General features: G+C 43.6%; 1 protein-coding gene across 3 annotated transcripts in view; it reads right to left on the reverse strand.

The window, feature by feature from the left end:
* Window positions 1-18,073, reverse strand: part of POLK (DNA polymerase kappa) — a 138,001-nt gene that overhangs the window by 33,762 nt on the left and 86,166 nt on the right. For all 3 annotated transcript variants that reach the window (XM_069750209.1, XM_069750216.1, XM_069750225.1), the window contains 6 exons: window positions 12,490-12,614; window positions 9,865-10,031; window positions 8,711-8,743; window positions 7,053-7,149; window positions 5,246-5,417; window positions 850-1,776 (listed from right to left, as the gene is read on the reverse strand). In XM_069750209.1, coding sequence (XP_069606310.1) covers window positions 850-1,776; window positions 5,246-5,417; window positions 7,053-7,149; window positions 8,711-8,743; window positions 9,865-10,031; window positions 12,490-12,614 — 1,521 coding nt within the window. The remainder of the gene's footprint in view (window positions 1-849; window positions 1,777-5,245; window positions 5,418-7,052; window positions 7,150-8,710; window positions 8,744-9,864; window positions 10,032-12,489; window positions 12,615-18,073) is intronic.

Below are 18,073 nucleotides of genomic sequence, written 5' to 3' on the forward strand. Positions count from 1 at the left end.
TCTCAGGCAGGTATATTACAGGCAGGTATATTACATACGTCTGGCATTGTCCCAGACTGTCATCCTTCTGGATTGTAGTGCTGAACCGTATTGGAGTGATGTATGGGTGTGTCGTCCTTAGAGACCCGCTGATATGTATAATAGGATATGTGGAAGAAATAACAACGGACAATATGACCAAAATAGTAATAGCAAGATTGTTATTTCTTGCAAGGAAATTGATTGCAAAATTCTGGATCAGAGAGGAGCCTCCATCCAGACGGGAATTTATTGCACAAACGGACCATATAATTCTACTTGAAAAAAAAAAGCATCTACACCAAGAGAAACAAACTGGAATTATTTCACAAACTATGGCAGCCGTGGTGGACTGGAGTTAGTAGTGATACCAGTGTATTATACTACAGTGTTAGACTTGTGGTGAATTGGAATAATGTTTGACATTGTTAACAATGGAAGAAATATTGTTCGCTTTTAGCATGGTTTCCATGGGGGGCGAATGGGTGAGGGAGCGGTAATTTTCCATAAAAATGTAAACTGTGTAAGGCTTTGTGTTATGTAATATCTCTGTTTTATTTTGTTATATTTAATAAAAATGTATCTGATTAAAAAAAAAAAAAAAGAAGAAAAAAAAAAGAGGAATCTGCCTCCCAATAAATATTGGCACATATGTCAGCTGCTGTTCGGCATAAGAAATATTTGTCTTATTTACACCGCCCTTGTGATGTCCAAAAAAGAAAAAAACACAAGACAAACCCTACTAGCTGTTTAGTCACCTTATTTTAGAAAGGGTTTTAGGATTTAAACTGGTTTTTATTATACAAGGTCTATAATCTACAATGCACTCACCATTCTGATGATCATTTTTCGGCGGTCTTAGATCCAGTTTGGCAGGATGTTCCTTGAGCTCATCTAGAATACCCTTATTGAGGCAGACGTCAACATGTCTATTAAACACTGCGAGGTCAGAGGTATCTTGCAGAATGTTGCACACTGGACAGATGAACACCGTTTCTCCAGGCCTCACTGAAGAACTTGGTTGTGACGCTGCTTTACTCTCGTCCCTTTTCACGTCGCTTTTTATTCCATGATTTTCCATAGGTTTCTTACCATTAATTTCAGCTTGGCAGGGGTCCTTCTGTACCTGTTGGTCATGGATGGTGCGCATTGTGTTTTTATCAATGACAAAGTCGTCCATGTCTTCGAATGGTGTCATGGTCACCATTTTGTTTTTAAGGTTCTTTATATGGACATCTTTCCCAAAGCCGTCAGAAAAGTCTTCATGACTCTTTTTGCCTTTATCATTATTTGCCCCAAGTATGTTCTCACATTTGTCTACTATTTCAGTGTTATCGGAAGGAGGAGATTTACTGAGACATCGGTCAATATGTTTATTAAATGCCTCCAGATCCCAATCACTCTGCTTCATCGTGCAAATAGGACATGTGAAATCAGGTTCTTGGCAAATCTGGTCCACCTGGATTATGTCCTCTTGCTGGTCGCATGGGGCCGGTGTCACGCTCTGCTCCCTGCTTGTGACTCCATTGCTCGTGGACCTTTGCTCCCGGTTCTCTTGTTCCAGCTCCAGTTGTCTGGCTGCACGTTTCTGATTAAAGAAACTTTCTCTCTGTGGGGCCGGAGTCTGAGTTACTTGGCCAGAACTGTCTGCCATGTCTGAGCATTTTGGTTTTGCGGCTTTGCTTAAGCCCAGGAAACTAGTGATACTTTTCTGATATTTTCTGTCATCCTCTGATAAAAATCCAGAAATCCTTACACCTGAAAAAAAAATGACAGTCGTTAAAGCAAAAAGTCAAAATGGAGTGCTGTAAGTATCTAAATAACATTCTTGCATTTCATCCTGGGAAATACGCTTAGGATTTAGATGTGATCAGTGAATTTATCCTTTGTCATCTTCCCATCCTCTACACCAGTGTTCCCCAAGTCCGGTCCTCAAGAGCCACCAACAGGTCATGTTTTCAGTATTTCCTTAGTATTGCACAGGTGATAATTGCATCACCTGCACAGGCAATAATTCCATCACCTGGGCAATACTAGGGAAATCCTCAAAACATGACCTGTTGGTGGCTCTTGAGGACCGGAGTTGGGGAACACTGCTCTACACAGTGTCCTCCAGGGTCACAGAGGGAACACAGGAACTTTTCTTCATGTTGTCACCCACCTTATCAAATCTATCATGTACAGCAGTGTTTCCCAAATGCCAGTCCTCACGGCCCCCAACATGTCATGTTTTCAGGGTTTCCTTAGTATTGCACAGGTGATAATTGCATCACCTGCACAGGCAATAATTCCATCACCTGGGCAATACTAGGGAAATCCTCAAAACATGACCTGTTGGTGGCTCTTGAGGACCGGAGTTGGGGAACACTGCTCTACACAGTGTCCTCCAGGGTCACAGAGGGAACACAGGAACTTTTCTTCATGTTGTCACCCACCTTATCAAATCTATCATGTACAGCAGTGTTTCCCAAATGCCAGTCCTCACGGCCACCAACATGTCATGTTTTCAGGGTTTCCTTAGTATTGCACAGGTGATGGAGTGATTATTATTAAGGCATCAGAAATTGCCACAGGTTCTCTTACCTGTGTAAGGAAATCCTGAAAGTATGTTTCCGTTGGAGGCTGTGACGACTGGAGTTTGGGAAACACTGATTTACAGCTTCCACCATCACTAAAATTAAAGGGAACCTGTCATGTCTCCAAACATTAGTTTTATACAATATAACATAAGGTTACATCACAGAACAAAAGAGCAAACAAAATTTCTCATTCAATATCTTAACCAAGACCCATGTCAGGCATCAAATATCACAATTTATCAAGAGAGAATGCTTATCACCTGGGGACTAATGTTAGTCAAAGGGGAATTAAACCATGGCTTCCATACCTTACCAAATTATATTTTTATATAACACCCTCTCATATGAAGCTGCAGCATATACCATGCTGACCCAGTGAGAAATTCGTGGAGGTCTTCTATCCATCTATTTCATGGTAATAGCCTTGCGAGCCAAAAACAATGTTTCCCTGAGAAGAGTGTGATGGTAGTGAGGCCAGGCCTAGTGATGAGCGAGTGTGTTCGTTACTCGAGATTTCCAAGCATGCTTGGGTGATCTCCTAGTATTTTGGGCGTGCTCGGAGATTTAGTTTGTGTTGCCGCAGCTGCATGATTTACAGCTGATAGACAGCCTGAACACATGTGGGGATTTTCCCTAACAAACAGGATATTCCCACATGTATTCAAGCTGTCTAGCAGCCGCAAATCAAGCAGCTGCGTCGAAATAAACTAAATCTCCGAGCATGCCCAAAATACTCGGAGATCACCCGAGCATGCTCGGAAATCTCGAGTAACGAGCACACTCGATCATCACTAGCCAGGTCTCCTCATCAAGGATTCCTAATAAACACACCTTATGGCAGAGTGGTACAGGGGATTGTATGATCTCAATGAGGATGACCTCTTTCCAAAAGTCTGCAATAGGAGGACAACACCACATCAGGTGTATAAAATCTGTTGTCTCTTCCCCACACCTATGGCAATCTGCAGTGGTGGATCTACCCATTTTATATAACCTGTTAGGAGTCAGATAGCATTGATGGAGTATATACATATGGACTAGCTTGTAATTAATTGCCAGTGAAACATGTTGTGGGGGAGATCAAGGCTTCATCCCAGTCCTCCTCGGATAGGGAGAGAATTTCTGTCCTCCATTTGGCCTCAAGCACAAATGGTGATGAGGAGCATCTCCTGCTTAGTAACTGGGTGTATAAAAAGGAGATCGACCCCTTGGGTCCCTGGCTGCTTAGAATCTTAATCAGGGGGTATGAGAATATGAGAGTGTGAAGAGCTGCCACCTTGCCACCCAGCCCGATGTCACTATTACGTCAGAAGGATCACGTAACGCGTTCTTCCCACTATCACCAACAACATGTTCCACACACACCCTGGGGACACGCTTAGTACAGTTTTACACAGACACCCCTGTACACACAGGCCTAAGGAGGCGCGGGGAGTGAGAGGTTGTGGCCTCCACAGTCACTGTCGTGGCACCACACTCACTGACGTGGAACCACACTCGACCACAACCCTGACAGGTTGAGAGGCTGCTTTCACTAGCACCAGGGAAACAGTGCCTGGTCAGCCTGGTTGGACTGCCAGCAGTTCCTCTTTAGATATAAGCCCAGTACGTTTACAGGGTTATATCGGGTGAGAAACCAGCCCTGGTTGCATGGAAGGTTAAGTCGAGAAATGGAAATGTGGATTTGTTGATCGAGAGCAGCCCAATGTTAAATTATATATTTAATCGCCTTAAAGGGAACCTGTGAGCATGATTTTGCTCAGTAAACTACAGACCGTGTCTGGCTGTAGCAGATTTTTCTGTATTCTTCAAAGTAATTTTTCAGATAAATATTTTATATATTACATTATATAGCTTTTTTCCCTTTTTTCACTATTTATCATGGCAGTAATGCATTTTCAATGTTCTAGAGTAATCATTCTTAGGAATTCATGGTGCAACCTCATAGTTTTTCAAGTTATATGTTTTGGTTGGCAGTTGTCAACACTAGCTTAGATAAGCTTGTCCTTTTTTCTATTTGTATCAAACTCTTTTTGGACATGTGCACTCTTACTCCCATCAGCCACTGGTGACTTTAAGTAGTTAGCTGGTCAATTCCTGCCCCATAAATTGTAGGCTTTTTTGCCCAGGAGAGATGACATATCAGGACAGGGACCCAACTTTGAAGGACACCTTGACATGGCAGGTGGACTCTCATATATTGGCCAATCTATGTGAGAGGGTAAAAGTGAGAGCAGAGGTAAAGAAAGACAAATAGGTTGTGCCACAGCTTTCAGGCAAGTGTTTTATCTCACGACAGAGCTGCAGTCACTGCTACACTGCTCATTATTGCTGTATAATGACCTTCATACTGCTACGGTTTCTGAGAATATGCTACATAGAGACAGGAGAGCAAGAATTCCTTATGCCTGTGTTTATGGTCTATGAGAGACTTCATACTAGTCTCCCATCCACTAGCTTAGAGACAACTGGAAATGAGAGATAGTGTGCAGAAGGGAAAAAGTGGTGAAAAATACAGAATACAAGCCATTTAATGGCCATAAATAGAGAAATTCCACATGACACCTAATTCTGAAAATGACAGCTATGTTTTAATACATCGGTTCATATAAGTAATTAAGTTTCATAGCATGGAATTCTAGATTTACCCATCAATCTGAGGTGTAGAGGTTCCGGTGAGGCCAAATCAATTTCTGCCTTAAGAATTTCCTTGGCAACAGAGAAAATGTCCTCTTCTGTAGAGACTGCATAGGAAACGGTTGATGCCCTGGTCTTGACTTCAAACTTGACATTTTTCAGTTTCAGTGTAACAGTTCGGCCCTATAATAAAAGGAAGCAGAGGTCCATTTATAACCCTACAGAGGCTCCATTGTGTTGCTTTTGGCCGCACAGTCAAAGTTCACATACAGGTTAAGAAATTCCAGCTATAATGGAACCAGCGAGATCCACCCACTCTGAACTCGCACAGCTCCAAGCACATGCCACAATATTATTATTTCACTTTAATAAATCCTTAGGAAGCACAAACGTTCTAGCCTCAAAGTAGGAAGCAGGAAATAACTGGACAAGGACGTCTATAAAACAACTTATGGAGGAAGCGGGAAGCAAGAACAATATAAACACAGTTCTGGAGGACAACCAGGGAAGTATTCTTCATGTGTGGAAACAAAGATGGTCAACGTTAGAATGGATGGAGGCATCAGGTGGGTGCTGGGACAAACTATCTACTCTGTAATGCCGGTGCTCAGTGGTTAGCACTGCAGCCTTGAAGCACTGGGGTCCTGGGTTCAAATCCCACCAAGGACGACATCTGCAAAGAGTTTGTATGTTCTCCCCGTGTTTGTGTTGGTTTCCTTCGGTTTCCTCCCACACTCCAAAGATATACTGATAGGGAATTTAGATTGTGAGCCCCAATGGGGACAGTGCCGATAATATCTGTAAAGCGCTGTGGAATCAATGGGCTATGAGTAAAATAAATAAATAGGGTGAGTCTGGCAAGAGGCATGGGAATTTTTTTAATTGGAAGTTTTCTCCCATTTTGAAGATTTTCTGCATCAGGTTTTCCAATAGAAACTCTTGGTATTTTTCTGCATTAAAGAAGCAAAAAAAAAAAAAAAAAAACCACTGCGGATGTCTTCTCTCTTCTCTTCTTGCATTCCTTTGAAGTCACACTTTTCTTCCAGGGCAGAAACTATTTTTTTTCATTCCCCTGTTACTTACAAATGCTGAAAATGTACTTGGGGTCATCATGAAATCCCCCAACATCTGGACATTGTGTACAGCAGCAGGCGGGTGTGAAGATAAGTGCAGGAATCGAAAAAGAGGAGCGTCCGAAGAGTGCAGCCATAATGCTCCCTATTCTTGCCACAGATGCCTCAATAACAGCCAAAATGTCACCATGTCAGCAATTAGGCCACTCGGGAGCTTCACACGTGTCCCCCAGACATATTTCTGTAGAAAGGAGGGTTTCTCCATCAAGTCATAGAGTTGCTAAAGTTGGTATACAGAAGGGTTCTATATAAAGAGGGGGTCTGGCTTGGGGTTATATACTTGGTGGGCCTGTTTATAGTGGGTTCAGGTCTGGGTTCTGTATATAAGAGAGTCTAACTTTAGGACTATATAAAAGAGAATCGAAAAAGAGGAGTGTTAGGATAGGTCATCGATATCAAAGTAGTAGGCCCCATTATTATCATTGTTGCTGTGGTTTAGTGCTGGTGGGGCGGTGTGGTCTGGAGCCGTGGGGACTCCATCTTGCAGCATGGACGATGTGAGGCACCAGGCCATCTGCCATGCCAGTGCAAATAATTCTATTATTCCCTCAAACACTGGCTTTTTGATGACCTTACCTATAAGGCTGCTACTAAAGAAGCACCCAAGTAGCAGGTCTTGTAAAGAGGGTGCACTCTCCCATGCCATCCATTACTATAGGTGGCCTTCCTCTAAAGTCCCACAAACCTTTAATCCCTCCTTGTTGAGGTCTTCTGCAAGATCCTTACAAAGCTCCCGACACTGCTCATACTGCTCCTCCACGGAGCTCATTTCACTGAAGGTTCTGAAATTGGTCAGAATGAAAAAAAGATAATTTATTATAGTTGATGCACATGTAAAATGCAAAGTACCGTATATACTCGAGTATAAAAATTTTCAGCCCATTTTTTTAGGCTGAAAGTGCCCCTCTTGGCTTATACTCGAGTCATTGTCCCAGGGGGTCGGCAGGGGAGGGGGAGCGGCGGCTGTGACATACTCACCTGCTCCTGGCGCGGTCCCTGCATCTCCGGTCGCTGACAGCTTCTTCCAGCATTGAGCGGTCACATGGTACCACTCATTACAGTAATGAATATGGACCCGACTTCACTCCCATAGGGGTGGAGCCGCATATTCATTACTGTAATGAGCGGTAACGGTGACCGCTCAACGCTGAAAGTCACTGTCACCGGGAGCAGGTGAGTATAATGGGGAGGGTGAGCAGCGTTGCGCGATATTCATCTCTCCTCGTTCCACCGCCGGGCTCAGTCCTCCACCTCCCTCTTTTGGGGCCATAAATCAACATTTGTGCAGCATTATATGGGGCAAATGTGTCTATGGAGCATCTTATGGGGCCCTTATTAACCTTTGTGCAGCATTATATGGGGCATATTTTAATATGGAGCATCTTATGGGGCCCATCATGAACTGTATGGAGCATTATATGGGGCTCCTGATTCAATATGGATATTCAAAAACATTTACCCTACTGATGTCTCAATTCATTTTACTTTTATTGGTATCCATTTTTATTTTTGACATTAACCGGTAGCTGCTGCATTTTCCACCCTAGGCTTATACTCGAGTCAATAAGTTTTCCCAGTTTTTTGTGGCAAAGTTAGGGGACTCGGCTAATATTCGGGTCGGCTTATACTCAAGAATATATGGTAATATCTATAATACAATATATTCAACTGGAAACCGTAGAAAGTAATATAAAGTTATGGCGTTACACTTAGATCTAGGGAGCAAAGCCTATAGGCCAGGTAGTGCTCCCTGGGAAAAAGGTTATGCAAATAGCCTCATCCAAAAGAGCGGATCTGGCTCTCTAGGGCCACCTATTGAAGATACCCTAAAAGTCAATGTTGACTCTTTAAAGAAGCCCTCCTCCTCCTCCCATCAACATTGCTATCCTCTTAATATATTGCAGTCATCATATTATATAGCACTGTGTACTTACAATTGCTCATTTAGTCTTTCTACCCAGTTAATTCTCCTCTTTTCCATTAGGTCTACGAGATAACATGATTAATAACTGACTAACTGAATCCTTCTAAGCTCTATGTAGAAACATGAGGACAATTTTCCCTGTACCACTCATCAGTCACTGCAAGAGTCCCTGGCAGGGAGGAGGAGGGAGCAGCAGTCAGGAATTGAAGAGGGGAATGATTTTTTCAGAGACAAGAGACTTCCTGTTTCTACATAGAGCAGAGAAAAAGTGAAGAATTAACTAGGTAGAGAAGCAAAATGAGCAATTGTAATTGCACAGTGCCAATAGGGCATGTGAGGACCTCCGGTGGCACTGATCAAAAAGAGTAACATTATAAATATATATTATAAACACATACACATATAGGGCATGAACGTACCTTTCTGTGCTCATGCTTTTTCTTTCTCCATCTCTGATATAGAAAAGAAAAAAATATATGTGTTTGAAAAATATATTTTAACAACTTATCAAAAATGTTTCAACATACTTTACACTTTGTTGAGGCTTAAAAGGTTATTGCCCAAATCATAAATAAGCCCCTATTCATTGGACAGGAGAAACTTGCTGATTTCTGAGGGTCAGATGGCATGGAGGCTTGTGATGCCAAGATCGGGGCTCTGCAGCCTCTTCTTACATTTAGTGGAGGTGCGAATACTCAGCCTCTGCTCCATTCATCGACTATGGAACCATCTTCAGAAAACAAGAGCTGTATTGTAGGATTTGCCATAAAGATCTAATACAAGTGAGAACCACATCCATCTCCCGAATGGGGATTCCCTGATCTCCAGTTCCAACTGGTGCCTGACAGCAGTGATCGGCTGGACAGTGGACCTTGTGCCAGCTCCGCATACCCATCTTGAATGGAGGTGTGCATGCCAAGCCTCAGATCCATTCACTGTACTGTACATGGGACTGCTGGAAATAGCGGAGTCTAGCTCTCATCTAAGAGCGAGGTCCACCTGGGAGGAAACAAGTTAATTTCTTCCATTAGCTGAGCTTCCATTAAAGGCACCAGCAATTTAACACTATTTCAGTGCAGATAAACCCTCGATGTGCAGCTAAATAGCGTTTTGGTACACAAAAGTTCCCCTTTAAAGACACAAAGGTGGCCATACCCTTTAAAAAGCAAGCGGGCTACGTTCACATTTGCAGTGCGTCGGGCGCATCCGCGGCGACGCATGCGTCATGCGCCCCTATATTTAACATGGGGGCGCATGGACATGCGTTGTCTTGCGTTTTGTGACGCATGCGTCTTTTTGGGCGCAAGCGTCAGGGCGCAGAGGACGCAGCAAGTTGCATTTTTTTTGCGTCCAAAATCGGCCAAAAATGGACGCATGCGTCACAAAACAATGCGTTTTTGCATGCGTTTTGCATGCGTTGCGTCGCCGACGCAACACACAACAACGCAAATGTGAACGTAGCTGCTTTGCTATAAACTCAATGTTCTTTAAAAACAACAACAACTTTCATCTTAAATTTTTATGACCTCACGGTGAAAAATTAAATGTATGTGCACAGTAAATATCCACTCGCCTTTCTAAGCGCGTTGAGCCCAGACCCATGGAAATGTGCAGAAAGTTATGCCAGGATATATCGGAGAACAGGAGACAGAGCAGCGCCCTCTGCTGGTGAAGGTCGGTACACCTTGTAATTCCCAGCGCTCGTAACATTTTCTCAGTGACTTTCCCAATGCCTGGGACCTGCAGCCATAAACACAAATGTCAGTAACACTATACAGAGAGCTGGCGGCATTACATGGGGTGTAGCACGCACTTACTGCTGACAAGCACTACTTCTTCCAAGAGCTGATTTGTAAAGGCCCGCTGTGTTTTCTTAACAGGCACAATGAATAATTTGGGTTTTATTACCATTCATTACTATATGTGCCAGGAACACATGATGTGCTGTGGTCTAAAAAATGTGCGTCTGTAACGGGAGGGGATCTTATGATAACTTATAAACAATTTGCCCTAATCCATCCCCACCGCTCCAATATAAAGAGAAGAATGATGACCCCGCACTCGGAGGAAGCTTAGCGTAGGTCTTTCCATAGCAAATATTAGATATAGGGAGCCTGCTGTAAATTCTATGGTGCAGAGCTTCTCATTGTGCCCCATGGTCCATAGTGTGGCCACCATCTAAGGCTGTGTTCACACAATGTGGTTTTTGCAGTGGTTTTCAGAAAAGGGTCAGTTATGATACAGTTCACGTGAGAACAGGTTTGGAGACAAAGGTACGGCGTCTGTCATTCTCTACCAGACACGTGATGGAGTTCGTCATGTCTGCACTGCTTGTACAGAATGCGCATGGAAACTACAGCAGCGATTCTCCGGAGAGATTATGTTGTAATGTGGCCTAATTTATTTTGACACCATTTTGGTTAATATTCTGAACCGTGCAAAGTGATTGGCATTTGCCAGAGAACACCAGGATTGGCAGATTCAACATTGGCGCCCTGTGCTCTTCACGGATGAAAGCAGGTTCATACTGAGCACATGTGACAGTCTGGAGATCTGCTGCCTGCAATATCCATCACCATGACCGGTCTGGCAGTGGGTCAGTAATGGTGTGGGGTGGCATCTCTTTGGAGGGCGGTACAGCCCTCCATGTGCTCGCCAGAGGTAGCCTGACTGACATTAGGTACCGAGATGAGATCCTCAGACACCTTGTGAGACCATAAGCTGGTGCAGTTGGCCCTGGGTTCCTCCTAATGCAGGACAATGCCAGACCTCATGTGGCTGGAGTGTGTCAGCAGTTTCTGCAAGATGAAGGCATTGAAGCTATGGACTGGCCCGCCCGTTCAGCAGGCCTGAATCCAAGTCGAGCACATGCTAGACATCAGGTCACCTTCCATCAACCAATGCCATGTTGCACCACAGATTGTCCAGGAGTTGACTGATGCTTTAATCCAGGTCTGGGAGGAAATCCCTCAGGAGACCATCCGCCGCCTCATCAGGAGCATTCCCAGGCGTTGTAGGGAGATCATACAGGCACGTGGAGGCCACACACACTACTGAGCATCACATCCTTGTCTCGGATCAGCCTGTAATTTGATATTCCACTTTGATTTTGAGTATCATTCCAAATCCAGATCTCTGAGATATTAATTTTGATTTACATTGATCATTATTGTCTTTTATTGTTCTCAACACATTCCACTATGTAATGAATAAAGATTTGCAACTGGAATATTTCATTCAGTGATATCTAGAAAGTGGGATTTTAGTGTTCCCTTGTGGTCCTCCTTTTTCCTGAAGAAGAAGTACCTGTAACTTTGAAAACGCATAGAATAAAGGCACACTTTATCATTAAATTCGATTTGAACTGACGTATTTTCTACCATTCAGCAGCGCAGAGGATCTCCACTAAACACTAAAAAGTAGAAATGAAAGGGAAATATGAACAGCCGTTGTATGAAAATGATTAAAGGGGTTGTTCACACCTGAGACAACCCCCTTCTCAGTCACTAGGTTTTCCCCAAGTTAATAACAGCTCTGCTTACCTCCGCTGCCATTAGGTCACATGATCCCTGCGGCCAATCAGTGGCCAATTTGCTTTCCTCTCTTTCAGCCATCCAGAAGAAGTGAGAGTGTCAGCAGCTTGAACTTCCTTCAGATGTCAGTTACATCCTAAGGACGGGACACAGTTAAACGACAGCTGATCGGCAGCAGGGATTGTGTGACATTAGGTCACGTGAGCCCCGGGTTAACCAGTGCTGACACCACTGGAACAGCACTGATGGCAAGTATAGGTATTATTATTTTACTTCGGGAAAAAATAATTGAGTAGGGTTTTCAGAGTAGTAGATAACCTCTTTAATTTTTCCCAGTTTTTCTCAATGGACTCAGATAAAAATCTGAACATAAATCTAAACTGATCAGAGATTCTTCGAACTCTGAATGTCATGTGTGAGGTTAAGCTGCAATACCTGGACAGCCCATGGACAAGTGGGGTGCTATCCTAGAAAAAAATCTAGTCTGGGACAATTGACGGTTATCTTCAGAAAAATAAAACTGCATACATAACACATACATTAAAAAGGTGTGTACATTTCACTTTTCTGCAGAATGTCAAACCCTATTCATCTGCCAACAGATCATTCATGTGTGAGCTAGTAACAGAAATATCCTGCAAGGTGGATAATCAGCCGCATCCTACCTTCCTGATAGGCAGGTCTTTGATGAAGTCCATGACTGCCTGTTTCTCATGTGGAATTATATACTGCCCATTAGGTTTGTTCTTGTCACTGCAAACCTTGGCCAACATCATGTTCGGAGCAATGCCTGAAAACACAAAATCACTGAGAACCTTTATGTCCTAAGTGCCCAGTAGAGGCTTAATGGTTAAATTACTGGCTCAGGAAACATTTGGGACAGAGGACACGTGAGGGCTTTTTAAGCCGCCAAGTACGACACTTGTCCCGTAATAGCTTAACAATTCAAGTGTTCAAAGCTCTCAAGTTGTTTTGCAAAATCCATCAAGTTTAGAGCGTCGCCAACTAAAGGCTCTTCTACAGGGGTCAATAAACATGGAAGCAACCACCTGACGAACAAGTAAATATTCTTCCATTAACTGAACAGATAAATCTTTTATTTTGCCTAAAAACGATAGCTGGTTGGCAGCCCATCCGTCCCTGTATACAGAGGATTTGACGCTGACAATGTACAAAAGTGCATAGATCACAACATGATAAAATGACCCTGACCCTTCCCATAATGGTGTGTTTCTTTGACATGGTCTACATGCCGATGTTCTCCTGAATCTACCATGGGTTTGCTTTTATTCATGCGCCTCCCCAATCCCAAGATATCGCCGTCACGCCAACTCGACTTCCAAAACTAGATTAATATAAAAGACGAAGCCAATTCTCAGGAGCAGGTATAAAAGAAAAACTATACCAAAATCAGGACAGCGCTAATTACACCAGGTTAAAAAGAAAAATTATTTATGGCAAACGACAGATCTTCTTAAAATGTACGTTGATCAACTCGTTATATCGTCTATCAAGGCTTGTTTAGACCAAAATCTGCTGGTATAAATGTGTCTTGGAAGTGATGATTTGGCGCACTGAGTCCTGAGACATCAAATCTGTCTACGATGAAATAGTATACATCCAAAGATCTGTGGTTAGTTCTCCAAGGTGTTTGGAACAATCTTCTTACTGAGTTACTTCAGAAACTGTGTGCAAGTATACCTAGCAGAGCTGATGATTTAATGCAGTTTTGCAGGTGAAGGGCGACCACAAAAAATATCGATTTGATTTACAGTGGGGAAAATAAGTATATGATACACTGCCGATTTTGCAAGTTTTCCCACCTACAAAGAATGGAGAAGTCTGTAATTTTTATCATAGGTACACTGCACCTGTGAGACAAAATTTTGAAAACAAATCTAGAAAATCACATTGTATGATTTTTACATAATTAATTACATGTAGCATTTTATTGCATGAAATAAGTAATTGCTACAATAGAAAAACAGAACTTAATATTTGTACCGAAACCTTTCTTTGCAATTACAGAGGTCAGATGTTTTCTTTAGTTCTTAACCAGGTTTGCACAGACTGCAGCAGGGATTTTGGTTCCCTCCTCCATACAGATCTTCTCCAGATCTTTCATGTTTCAGGGCTGACACTGGGCACCAATGAGTTTCAGCTCCCTCCAAAGAATTTCTATTGAGTTCAGGTCTGGAGACTGGCTAGGCCACTCCAGGACCTTGAAATGCTTCTTACTAAGCAACTCCTTAGTTACCTTAACGTTGTGTTTCGGGTAATTGTCATGCTGGAAGATCCAGCCACGACCCATCTTCAATGCTCTTACTGAGGGGAGGAGGTTGTTGGAGAAAAATTCTGTGATACATGACCCCATCCATCTTCCCTTCACGGTGCAGTCCTATCCCCTTTGCAGAATAGATCTCCCCAAAGTTCGTTTCTCACCCCATGCTTCACAGTTGGGATGGTGATCTTGGGGTTGTCCTTCTTCTTTCTTCTTCTTTTCTTTGGTACCAAAAACTTCTCCTCATTCTCCTTCCTCCTAACACTGCGAGTGGAGTTGACGCCAAAAAAGTCCTATTTTGGTTTCATCTGACCACATGACCTTCTCCCGTGCCTCCTCTGATCATCCAGATCGTCATTGGCAAACTTCAAATGGGCCTGGACATGTGCTGGCGTGAGCAGGGGGACCTTGTCTGCCTTGCATGATTTTAATTCACGACGGTGCAGTGTGTCACTAACGGTAAGGTTAGAGACTGTGGTACCAACTCTCTTCATGTCATTCTTTGCAAAAAATAAAAAAAAAAAGAGCATGAACCGCACATCCCAAAATCATACGTTGATCTAAAGCCGCTAGGCAAAAATTAATATAACTGAATATGAGGTTTTCAGTTTAACATTCTGATCAGACTGTATGAAGCCCACTGCCCCTTCACGGCAAACCTCGTAGTGGGTCCTATCGCCCTAACGGAGCGGAGCCGTGCGGCGCCCACCGCCACAGCGGCCATGCACCAGCAGGGCGGACGGCCTGTTGCCCCACAGCACCCATGCTGCAAGACTGAGTCCCCATGACTCCAGACCGCGCCGCCCCACCAGCACAAAGCCACAGCAACAATGGCCGCCACACAGCACCAACACCAAAAAGAAAGGAGCACTTAAACTCACCTTCCTACAGCTCTTCAGTGAGAGCCAAAATGGGCTAGACCCCTTAATTTGCAGTCTCCTGCTAATTAAAATCACCTGAGCCAAATGGGAGGAGTGCTGGTCCAAGAAGAAGACTAGAACATGCTTTGCAAAAAAGAAAAAAAAAGAGCATGAACCGCACATCCCAAAATCATACGTTGATCTAAAGCCGCTAGGCAAAAATTAATATAACTGAATATGAGGTTTTCAGTTTAACATTCTGGAGTCATGGGGGCTCAGTCTCGCAGCATGGGTGCTGTGGGGCAACAGGCCGTCCGCCCTGCTGGTGGGATGTGCGGTTCATGCTCTTTTTTTTCTTTTTTGCAAAGCATGTTCTAGTCTTCTTCTTGGACCAGCACTCCTCCCATTTGGCACAGGTGATTTTAATTAGCAGGAGACTGCAAAGTTAGGGGTCTAGCCCATTTTGGCTCTCACTGAAGAGCTGGAGGAAGGTGAGTTTAAGTGCTCCTTTCATTTTGGTGTTGGTGCTGTGTGGCGGCCATTGTTGCTGTGGCTTTGTGCTGGTGGGGCGGCGCGGTCTGGAGTCATGGGGGCTCAGTCTCGCAGCATGGGTGCTGTGGGGCAACAGGCCGTCCGCCCTGCTGGTGCATGGCCGCTGTGGCGGTGGGCGCCGCACGGCTCCGCTCCGTTAGGGCGATAGGACCCACTACGAGGTTTGCCGTGAAGTGGCAGTGGGCTTCATACAGTCTGATCAGAATGTTAAACTGAAAACCTCATATTCAGTTAATAAATTTTTGCCTAGCGGCTTTAGATCAACGTATGATTTTGGGATGTGCGGTTCATGCTCTTTTTTTTCTTTTTTGCAAAGCATGTTCTAGTCTTCTTCTTGGACCAGCACTCCTCCCATTTGGCACAGGTGATTTTAATTAGCAGGAGACTGCAAAGTTAGGGGTCTAGCCCATTTTGGCTCTCACTGAAGAGCTGGAGGAAGGTGAGTTTAAGTGCTCCTTTCATTTTGGTGTTGGTGCTGTGTGGCGGCCATTGTTGCTGTGGCTTTGTGCTGGTGGGGCGGCGCGGTCTGGAGTCATGGGGGCTCAGTCTCGCAGCATGGGTGCTGTGGGACAACAGGCCGTCCGCCCTGCTGGTGCATGGCCGCTGTGGCGGTGGGCGCCGCACGGCTCCGCTCCGTTAGGGCGATAGGACCCACTACGAGGTTTGCCGTGAAGTGGCAGTGGGCTTCATACAGTCTGATCAGAATGTTAAACTGAAAACCTCATATTCAGTTAATAAATTTTTGCCTAGCGGCTTTAGATCAACGTATGATTTTTGGATGTGCGGTTCATGCTCTTTTTTTTCTTTTTTGCAAAGCTCTTCATGTCATTGACAAGGCCCTCATGTTCAGTTCTGGGTCGATTTGTGACCTTTCTCAGAATCATCTTTACCCCACGAGGCGAGATCTTGCTTGGAGCCCCAGACTGAGGAAAATTGACAGTCACCTTGTGTTTCCTCGTTTTCTAATAATTGTGCCAACAGTTGTTGCCTTCTCACCAAGCTGCTTGCCTATTGTACTGTACCCAATCCCAGCCTTGTGCAGGTCTACAATTTTGCCCCTGGTGTGCTTATACAGCTTTTTGGTCTTGGCCATGGTGGAGAGATTGGAGTGTGACCGAGTGTGTGGACAAGTGTCTTTTATACAGGTAACGAGTTCAAACAGGTGCAATTAATACAGGTAATGAGTGCAGAGTAGGAGACTAACAGGTCTGTGAGAGCCAGAATACTTGCTGGCTGATAGGTGATCAAATAGTTATTTCATGCAATAAAATGCAGTTTAATTATGTAAAAATCATACAATGCGAGTTTTCTGCTTTTTATTTTTAGATTCTGTCTGTCACAGTGAAGCGTACCTACAATAAAAATTACAGATCTCTCCATTTTTGGAAATGGGAAAACTAGCAAAATCAACAGTGTATCAAAAACTTCTTTTCCCCACTGTACATTTCTCTCTCTCTCATTCAGTTTATTTTTATCAATTAACAAAATACAAACGATCAGCACTGTTTTTTTTTTCTTCAAAGTATTCTTACTTTGCAGAAATTTTTCGCAACTTGCTTAACCCCTTCCCGACATGCTCCGTACTAGTACTGCTCTGCGGGAACTGAGTTCTCGCAAACCGCAGTACTAGTACGACGGCATGATCGCGTGGCCTCACGCTGAGCGCTGCGGCGATCGCGTGCGGGTGTCAGCTGTATATGACAGCCGACACCCCGCAACAATGCCCAAGATCGGTGCTAGCGATGCGATCGCGTTGCTCCGATGTTCTGGAAGGAGTCCCCGGATCCAAAATGGCTGCGGGGCTCCTTCCGGGTCCTGAAGTGAGGTGGCTTGCCAGTGCCTGCTCAGAGCAGGCGCCGGAAAGCCTCCTGCACTGCCTGTCAGATCGCTGATCTGACACAGTGCTATGCAAAGTGTCAGATCAGCGATCTGATCCAATATAGTGATGTCCCACCCTGTGTTAGAAAGTAAAAAAAAAAAAAAAAATAGAATGTATAAAAAAAAAAATCCCCAAATAAAGAAAAAAAAAAAGCCAAAACAATAAAAGTACACATATTTGGTATCGCCGCCTCCGTAACGACACACACTATAAAACTATCCCACTAGAACCACTTCAGTGAACACCGCAAAAAATAAAAAACGAGGCAAAAAAAAACGCTTTATTATCATAACAGCGAACAAAACGTGGAATAACATGCGATAAAAAAGATGGATATAAATAAACATGGTACCGCTGAAAACGTCATCTTGTCCTGCAAAAAAAAAAAATGCCATACAGCATCATCAGCAGAAAAATAAAAAAGTTATAGCTCTCAGAATAAAGCGATGCAAAAACAATTATTTTTTTTTTTAAATAGTTTTTATTGTGTAAAAGCGCCAAAACATAAAAAAATGAATAAATGAGGTATCGCTGTAATCGTACTGACCTGAAGAATAAAGCTGCTTTATCAATTTTACCACACGTGGAACGGTATAAACGCCTCCCCCTAAAAGAAATTCAGGATTTGTTGGTTTTTGTTCATTCTGTCTCCCAAAAAATAGGTATTAAGCTTACCG

Source organism: Ranitomeya imitator, chromosome 1 (genome assembly GCF_032444005.1).
Source record: "Ranitomeya imitator isolate aRanImi1 chromosome 1, aRanImi1.pri, whole genome shotgun sequence".
Classification (NCBI taxonomy): Eukaryota; Metazoa; Chordata; class Amphibia; order Anura; family Dendrobatidae; genus Ranitomeya; species Ranitomeya imitator.